Source organism: Terrapene carolina, unplaced genomic scaffold, assembly GCF_002925995.2.
Source record: "Terrapene carolina triunguis isolate 2854851 unplaced genomic scaffold, T_m_triunguis-2.0 Scaffold31681, whole genome shotgun sequence".
Lineage (NCBI taxonomy): Eukaryota > Metazoa > Chordata > Testudines > Emydidae > Terrapene > Terrapene triunguis.
The window spans coordinates 1-8,830 of NW_020696032.1; the positions used below are offsets into that span (position 1 = coordinate 1).

General features: G+C 64.4%; 1 protein-coding gene across 1 annotated transcript; it reads right to left on the bottom strand.

Moving 5' to 3' along the window:
• Positions 1-15: 15 nt before the first annotated feature.
• NPC1L1 (NPC1 like intracellular cholesterol transporter 1) lies at positions 16-8,596 on the bottom strand (the record flags this gene model as incomplete). The annotated part of the gene is made up of 5 exons (XM_026662985.1): positions 16-198; positions 826-954; positions 1,508-1,680; positions 3,013-3,113; positions 7,059-8,596. Coding segments are annotated over 5 exons (2,124 nt in total), but the record flags the coding sequence as incomplete, so codon positions are not given.
• Positions 8,597-8,830: the final 234 nt, after the last annotated feature.

The following is an 8,830-nucleotide window of genomic DNA, read 5'->3' on the forward strand; positions in this document are numbered from 1 at the left end:
GGTGCCCCAGCTCACCTGGTATTCCAGCACGAAGATGAAGATGTTGTCAGCGCCCACAGCCAGCACAAGGAAGGGAACCACCTCGATGATGACGAGGGAGGAGGGCAGCCCCACGTAGGCGTAGAAGCCCATGGAGGAGAACACGGCGCCCAGCACCATCAGGATCCCGCCCAGGCCCAGCGTCACCTTGGAGTCCACCTGCAGGGGGCAGCGCGGTGGGTCAGGCGGCTGGCACCCGTGGGGGGCGGGGCCTCTCGGGACTGACGTGGAGCCTGGGGGAGATGCTACAGAGACCTTCTAGGGGTTGCAGGGAGCGGGGTGGGGGGCTCGGCCAGGCTATGGGCCTGGGGCTGTGCATGGCAGTGCCAGGGGCCGGTTGCGGGGTTAGTGGGTGGTGCTCTCCCCTGGCGCTCAGGGCAGGCTATGGGGCTGGGGTTGTGCGCGCTGGGCTGTGGGGCGGGCGAGCCGGGGCCCTGCAGAGGTGCAGGGTACATGCAGTGGACCCTGGTCGTTCTGTGGCGGCTGGTTGAGTCTGTTCCAAGCTGGGCAAAGGACCCAACCGGCTCTAGAGACTGAGGGTCCCCAACAGGCAGCCCCAGCCCCCCACTCTGCAGGGAGAGGGCAGCCCCCTCTCCAGGGCCTGCTCAGCCCCAGGGGGTGCCAGCGAGGGGTGGGCACAAGGCTGCTTGGCTACTAGAGACTGGCATGAGACAGGCCAGCAGACAGGCACTGCCCTCACCACAGGCTCATGCCAGGGCCCCACCCCAGTCCCCTGCTTCCCAAAGCAAGCCCCATAGCCTCCCGCCAGCCCCGCTGCCCCCGTACCAGGATGCGCCTGCAGCTGGAGTACTCGCCCAGGGCCAGCGCGATGTAGAGGAAGATCACCAGGTAGCTGATGGCGAAGATGGGGATGTCCTCGGCCGTTGTGCGGTTAATCTCGTCCTCCAGGGAGCGCTGTGGGAGCCAGGGGTTAGAGACAGGCCGTGCCACATGGGGCAGGGTCAGCGCCTGCTTCCCGCTGCCACTGGCTGGAACTGTGCCCGCTGGAGCCAAGAGCTGTGCCCAGGGGCCTCCTATGGGGCTAGAGGGCTGGGCTGTCCCCATGCACCCTGGGGTGCCCTCTATTTGCCCCTGCCCTGACTGCGGCTGTCCCTCCCCCATCCCTTCCTGCTGTCCCCCCTCTCCTCCCAGCCCCAGTCTGGCATCAGGAAATGCCCCGTGCCTGTCACCGTCTCCCACGCATATGCCCCCAAACCAGAGCTTGCCCACTGTGCCAGCAGCAGAGGCTCATCGTTGGCCTTTAATGGGGCAAGGAGAGGGGGCAACAGGATGGTGGGAGTCACTCCGAGCTGGGGGCTGCTCTGGGCTGTGCAGTGTTGGGGATCCCAGCTCCAGAGAACAGTGGGGGCTGAACAGCCCTGAGCCATAAGAGAATTGTTTGAGCCCCCATTGTGCAGGGCTGGCCTCCAGCCAGGTCTCTGCAATGGCCTGGCACTGCCCCCGGTACCTCGGCCATGTAGGCGATGGTGTAGGTGTGGGCGTGGGCCCGCTGGAATTCCCCCACCACCTGCAGGAAGCGCTGCTCCCACAGCAGCACCCAGGCGTAGCGCGGGTCACTGCGCAGGTAGTTGTTCAGCGAGAAGGTGAGGATCAGTGCCTGGGCCTCCGAATAATCTTCACCTGGCGGGGGGAGGGCACTGAGAGCCAGCAGGCACAGACATCCCCCTCCTCCCGCCAGCCCCTGGCAGACAGCCTCCTGCCCCCACCCACGGCAGCACCGGTCCACAGGAAAGGAGCGGGTCTGGTAAGGGAGATCGTAAATATCCAGACTTTGCCACCCTGCCCCACCTGGGCACCTTCCAGCTCAGGATCGAGGGCCACTTCCCGAATACCAGCCCCTGGGATCAGTGCAGGAGTGGCATGGAGCCTTCCAGCATCACTGACAGGCAACCACCTCTGGGCTGCAGCGTGGTAGCTGGCTAACCCCGCACCACAACGCCTGCTAACCATTTAGGACAGGAAGTAACAGTTCTGTACCCAGCTGATACTGCCACAGGGTGGAGGGAGGTCAGGGAGGCAGGTTGGAGTCCCTGGAGCACTGGCCAGGATCCTTAGCACAGGGTCCTGGGATCTCAAATGGCCCCAAGCAGCCAGGGCCTCAGTTCCTGTCTCCTCTTCCAGACAGCACCTCCAGGAGCATAGCGCCCCCGCCGGACTGAACCAGCTAAGTCATGTGCCAGGGGCTGGGGGCTTCTCACCCAGATGCCCGGAGCCCCGCAGGGCCGATGCTCCAGAGCGGACCTGGAGTCACCCTGGCTGGACGGGCACAATCCCCGCTCGGTCCACCAGGCCAGATGCAGGCAAGCAGCTCCATGGCTCCCTGCTGCCCCCCACGCCAGCCCCACCACTAGCTACCCCATGATCCAGCCCTGGAACGGGGTGTCCCCGAGGCTCAGCCCTCTCCTGCCCATTCTTTCTGCAGCCCGTCTCTGGCTGGACCTTGGCCCCTCAGCGGCTGGCACTGCCACTGCTTGGTCCTGCCCCGCTCGGACGCTGCTGCTCCTCTCTTTGCCTCACACCTTCTTCGGCGCATCAGACACCCGCCGCTGGTCTTCTCTCACTAGGTCCCGCTTGGCTGTCCCCACCCTGCCCATCGCCTCTCCTGCGCTGGCGAGCCGCTGTGCTTTGCCAGTCGTGCCAGCTGGCACCGCTCACGTGGTACATGCCCAACAAATACCACTGGGCACCGGCTGCCCCTCACGCTGGGGAGAAGCTCCCTGCGAACATCCCCAGAGCTGCCTCGTTATCCATCTTTCAGCCCCTCCATCACTGTGCCCCTGGCCGCGGTGCCAGGCTGCTGGGGCGCTGTGCCCAACACCCGCCAGGCTGACCCACCACATGCTTCCCTTGTGCCCTCCTCCCCCACAGAGCTGTGAGCCGGTGGAGGAGGAGGGCGGTCGCTGTCTGCGAAGCCGCAGGGCTGGGTACCCGCCTGGCGCTGGTGCCCCTTACCTGTGTAGCCACCCACGGCCAGGAAGGGGAAGACGGGCGCGCCATAGTCAGCCATGCAGCTCAGCTGCAGGTTGGTGATGTCCTTGAAGGAGAGAGGCGAGCTGGGGAGGCAGAAGGAGTGAGTGAGGGCGGGATGCCTGCCGGGGACACTGCGGGGCCCCCGTGCCCTGGTCCTCCTGGTGCCACGGTCCCATTGGCTCTGCGGCACTGTGCCCACGCACAGCGCTCTGCGAGCTGCAGCCTGTGCCAGGAGCTCCCCCTAGGGACGGACCCAGGGTGGCGGCAGGGAGAAGGGGGGCTGGAGGCAGACCACAGGGCGGAGAGGGGAACTGCGAAGCGGAAGGGTGGGAGATCAGAGACGGAGGAAGCCAGTGACAGGGGAGGAGCTGGCGGTGGGCACGGCAGGGGCAGCAGGAGAGGAAGGTCGGCAGCCTCTAACCACCCCCATCTCCAGCCTTTCTGCAGGGGGCGCCCAGCATGGCAGAGCTACTGCCCCACAGGGAGCTCCCCACCCCAGGGCTGAGCCGCTGCCCGTCCCCCACGGCCCTCCAGGGAGAGCCCCCCAGTGTAGATCCAGAGCCTCCCAGCACACATCCCAGCAGGGAGCCCCCCAGAGTCACCCTGTGAGGAAGTGGGAATTTTTGGAAGTATTTTTGTGATGCCTACCTGTGACTCAGTTTCCCCCGTACTTTTCATGGCAACCCCATGGGGGCGAAAGAGTTAAGTCTGCCCTTGGTGCTGGGCAGGAGCCGGGGAGGTGGGAGTGGCCGAGGCCGACCCAGGTCTATGGGAAATCCAGGCAGGGAGCCGTGCATAACAGGCCCGGGGCTGGAGGGGGCAAGGGGTGGGTTCCCCCAGCTCTCACCAGGGATGCTGAGCAGAGGCAGCTGGAGAACAAAGCCCAAGGGGCCTGGGCTGGAGATACAGAGCCGGCTTTGGGGACAGGCAACAGGGCGGTGAGGCAGAGCCTGGCAGGCGCCCGTGGCCGCGTGGCTGGGGGGCACCGGCTTGGCCAGCACCATGTCTCTGTGCTGAGCTCACACCAGCCTGCGCCCAGCTGACCAATAAACCCTGCTCTGCTGGAACAGGCTGCCTGGGGTCCCTGCACACCTGGCTGGCTTGGCCGTGCTCCCAGGCAGAGCTCCGGGTGGCGACGCAGGAGGGCTGGGATGCCATGGCCCACCCTGAAGGAAGAGGGGGACCCCTGGGGGACTGGCAAGCTGAAGGGGTCCCCGGGGCTGTTTAAAAGCCAGAGTGCACCCATATTAACCCCCTCGTCCCCAACATCAGTCCAGCTACCTCCACTGCCATTGCCAGCCCGGTGGCCCCCACCAGCGCTAACCCAGTGTGCACCACCAGTCCCACCCGCCCCAGGCCACCCCCGTCGCTCCCTCCCCCAGATGACTCATTTGAGTGCCCTGGAACACCGCCATGCTCCGTGGGGACCTGGTGCCATTACACGCCTTTCCTCTGGGTGGGCACCAGGGGGCAACAGGCAGTGGCACTGCTGGACTCTCTCCCCCCCAGTGCCCAGCCACACCGGGCATTTGTGATGTGGCTATTGGCTTGGGAAGTAACCATGTCCCCATGGAAACCAGATGCCACGGCAATGCCAGCCTCAGGACCTGCTGCTCGGTGCCTGAACACAACAGCAAGGGGTGCGGCACCTGGACCAGCCTGGCAGCAAATGCCAGCCTGATGGCCCCCGGTATAGACCCCATGGGGGAGGGGATTGACTAAGCCAATCCAGGTGACTCCCAGCGTCAGACAAGTGGGAATTTTTGGTAGTATTTTTATGAAGCATATGTGTGCCTCAGTTTCCCCTGTATGCTGTGGGAGGAAGGGCTGTGTGCTCTCTGGCAGGCTACTGTGACGAAGTGAGGGGTTTTCTTGTTTTCTGTGGAGTTTTCAATGGTTTGCATGCGGAGGGGGTGGGACTCAGTTTCCCTGCGGGTTACTGGTTTAACGAGGTGAGGGGAGAGGGAGTTTGTTTTGCAGAGGACCGGAGAGAGGACTTGGGGACCCAGCCGATGGCCTGGAGGATGGATACCCCAGCGACCGGTGACCTGGCGACCCGGAGGCCCAGCTGAGGAGACGCAGCCGGTTCTGGCCAGTGGGCGGACAATGGGCTGCAGAGTGAGGACCCAGTGACCTAACCAGCCGGTTCCAGCCAGAGGACAGAAGCAGGAGAGGAGGCCCCGGTTTACGACCCTGTTTACCTGGAGGGAAGACAATGGACAGAGGCAGGGCCTGGGGCCAGTGATCTCAGAGGCCCAGCTGGGAAGCAGTGGGGCTCTGGGCTGGAGAGGGGAAGCAGGCAGGGCCTACCTGGATGCAGAGAGACTGGGATGTGCTGGGCTGAGGGAGGCCAGGCCTGAGGCCCTGAGAGTTTCCTGTGCTGTGTTCAACCCTCAATAAACCCTCCTGTTTTATGCTGGCTGAGAGTCACTCTGGTCTAGAGAACAGGGTGGCATCAACCCCTTCGGGGGTGGAGGCCCGGGGGGGGTCCAGAGCGAGTGGACTCCATGAGGGAGCCCACGGCGAGAAACAAGTGTGCTAAGGCTCCGAGAGGTGCGGCTCCAGGAGGTGGAGGGGCCTGACCCTGAGAGAGAGTGGACCCCCGCGAAGGGCTGTCTCGCTAACAGGGGCACCCCACACAGACTGCACGGGGCCAAGAGTGGGCACGATCTGTGAGTCCGTGACAGCTACGACACAGGTGTGAATGGCTCCTAGCTGTCTGGGGCCTTCGGTCCCACATCAGTGGAGCTCTGGAGAAGAGCACGCAAATCCGATTGCCTGGGCATGGAGCCCCAGAGAGCAGCACTGCCCGCCTCTCCCAGGGTCTGAACCGCAGCTCGGGGAGCTCAAAGTGGGCTGTGGGAAGCAGTTGGAGCACCTGACCTGGGACAAAGGGAGGTCAGAGGGACGGGGCTGAGGGCTCTGGGCTAACCAGGATGGACAGGGCTGGATCTTTCTTTTCTCTGGGCTACCCAAGGCCTCCCTGTGCTGTGTCCAGCCGAGTGCCCACGCTGACTGGGTGTCCCTGCAGAGGCTGGAGGAGGGGCGTGTGCTGCTCCCTGAGATCGTCCCAGTCTCCCTCAGGGGCTGCCTGGGTGGGACTCGCTGAGCGGAGCTCACGGTGGGAAGCTCGGGGGCTGACGGCCTAAGGAGGTGGTGAAGCTGCAGGGCTTGTCCTGGTGGAACAGAGAGACCGCCGGGGGTCTGGCTCGCTGAAGGGGGCCTCCCAGAGACTGTGCCGCAGCTGGGGCCATAGCCCCGGTCCTGGGGATCCGTGACACTAAGATGTCAGGGAGCTTCCTCCCGGGGATGGACTGGGAAAGGAGAGAGGCACCGAAGAGCCGACACTGAACTGTCACTGGAATGACTGTGGCGTCTGACACTTCGCCGAACTCGGCAGCGCTGTAAGCACAAGAGGCGGCCAGACGGAGACATTAAAGCCAGAATAGCGAAGCCAGACATGATTCGCAACCCAAACCAAATGCCACGTGCTGGGCCCAGCTGCCTAGGACAAATCCACACTAGCAGACGGCCAGCAAAGCTCCCAAACGCAGAACCCGGGGGGAGGATGAAAAGGAAAGTGATGGGCCAGGAAATGCTGGGTGAAAACAGAGGTGGTAGAACACGTGTGGAGGGAACAGCTGAGCCAGGGACCGAGGCAGGAGCTGGGCCGGAATCCCGAGGCCGACAGGTGACGGGGCGGACCGAGGAGGGCTTGGAAACGCACGAGAGACGCAGAGTGGAAAGCGATCAGTCCTGCTCCGGAAGGAAAAAGCCACAGATGGGGGGTTGGGGGGGACATGGAATAAAGGGGCATCAGTCAAGTCCAAGTCTCCACAGACCATTAGCGGGTATGGAACCACGACCTTCTGTGTTGACTCCTTCCCCCTGAGCCAAAGGGGAGAGCTGTGGGGGGAGCCCAGGGCTGGGCTAGCAGGGGGCTGCAGATCGGGAATGAGGGGCATTGGCAGAGCCGTGCGGGAAGTGTGCACACCCCCTGTTCTCCCACACCGGGGCCTGGCACTTACTTGACGCAGTAGAGGAAGTGGTCTTTCCAGTCCACCATGCCCGTCTGGCTCCCCTGCGTCTGGCTGGCCGTCATCTCCAGGCGGGTGCGGTTGTTCTGGAAGTACTGTGCCAGGCTGTTGACGAAGCAGTCGGTGGCGCTGGCATTGTTGGGGTTCAGGGGGGCGTAGCAGACGTCCTTGAGCGTCACGTTCCTGCCGTCCTTCTCCGACCAGACCTCGATCTCCTGCAGCCGCGTCTGCAGCTCCAGCAGGTCCAGCAGGACAGCCATGGAGAGGATCCCACTGAAGTTCTTCCTGCCTAGGAGGAGGGAGTCGTAGGTGTAGCTGGGGCGGCCCTTGGCTGTGAGGATCACCTGGTTGGTCCTGAAGAAGGGCCCGAAGTTCTGGTCATAGAAGTCCTTCTCCTGCCGGGCCTGGCTGTCGGGCGAGGACCAGAGTTCCACGGGGTCGGTGGTGAGCTGGATAAAGACCATCCCGCAGGAGAGCCCCACCACCACCACGGCTGAGACCAAGATGACCGAGACTGGGTGGGAAGCCACCATGGTGCCCCATCTCCTGAACATCTCCCCCAGGACGTGGTGGGTGGCCTGGCTGAGCTTCTCCGAGCGTGTCAGCCGGTCCCTCTGGCGCTGCTGCCCCTCGCCGCTGGCCTGCCTGGATCTGGAGACGCAGCGCCACACCAGGAAGGCCCCGAAGAGCACGGTCAGCAGGCAGAAGAGCAGGCAGCACACAAACAAGACCCCGTCTAGGCTGCCCACCTTGAAGGGCGGGGGCTGGGGCGTGGGGGCGGGGATCTGTGGGCAGGATTCGGCACAGTCCAGGCAGGAGCACGGCTCCCCGTCGGCACTGACGGCCTCGCCGCAGCTCCAAGTCTTGCTGTTGAGCGGCACGATGCCCTCCCCGATGACACCATTAGCGGGCACCAGCTGGAAGTCGATATCCAGCGGGGCCAGCCCATTGCTGCTGTCCCCCTGGAAGTCCAGCCAGCGCTGGCTGGTGCACAGGGTGGCACCGTACTTGCCGCACATGGCAGAGATGGCGTAGCCACCAGAGGCGGGGATCCGGACGCCCTTGCAGGAGTCGTAGGACTGGTCAGCGAAGCTCTGGTTGTAGAAGCACTGGTACTCCAGCACGCCCACCTGCCTGCCCAGGATGGTGGTGCGGTTGAAGAAGCGGGTGACGTTGGTGAAGAGGCTCTGGTTGGGGCTGCAGATGTTCTGGCAGTAGACGTTGGCGAAGTTCTCGGAGCAGGCGGGGCAGCGGGTCAAGACGGCCTGGGAGATGGCCAGGCTGAGCTGCAGGGCCACCAGCTGGGTGTAGGAGCAGCAGGCGTACGTGGCGTTCTCGCCCATGTACAGCTGGGGGCACACCTCCTTCAGCTTGCTGAGGGTGGCGTTTTTGAGCAGCCGGGCCGGTGTGTTGGAGAGGCAGGGCACCGGCGACCACAGCAGGCTCACGTTGATCTCGGGGTTCCGCCCGCACTCGCCGTAGAAGGAGCAGTACCCGGCTCGGTGGATTTCTGTCAGCGCCGCTGCGGCCTGTCCCCACAGGAAAGAAAGGAGACGGGTTACCAGCAGCGCGGCTGGGGAGCTGGGAGTCACTGGGGATGGGACCCACCCTAAGCCCCCAGCCCCACGACCCAGGGACACCCCAGTGCAAGACTGACCCCCACAACCCAACCCCCAACCTGGGGGCACCCCCAGTGTGAGCCAACCACCTGCACCCCGACCCCCAACTCGGGGACACCCCCAGTGTGAGCCAACCACCTGCAC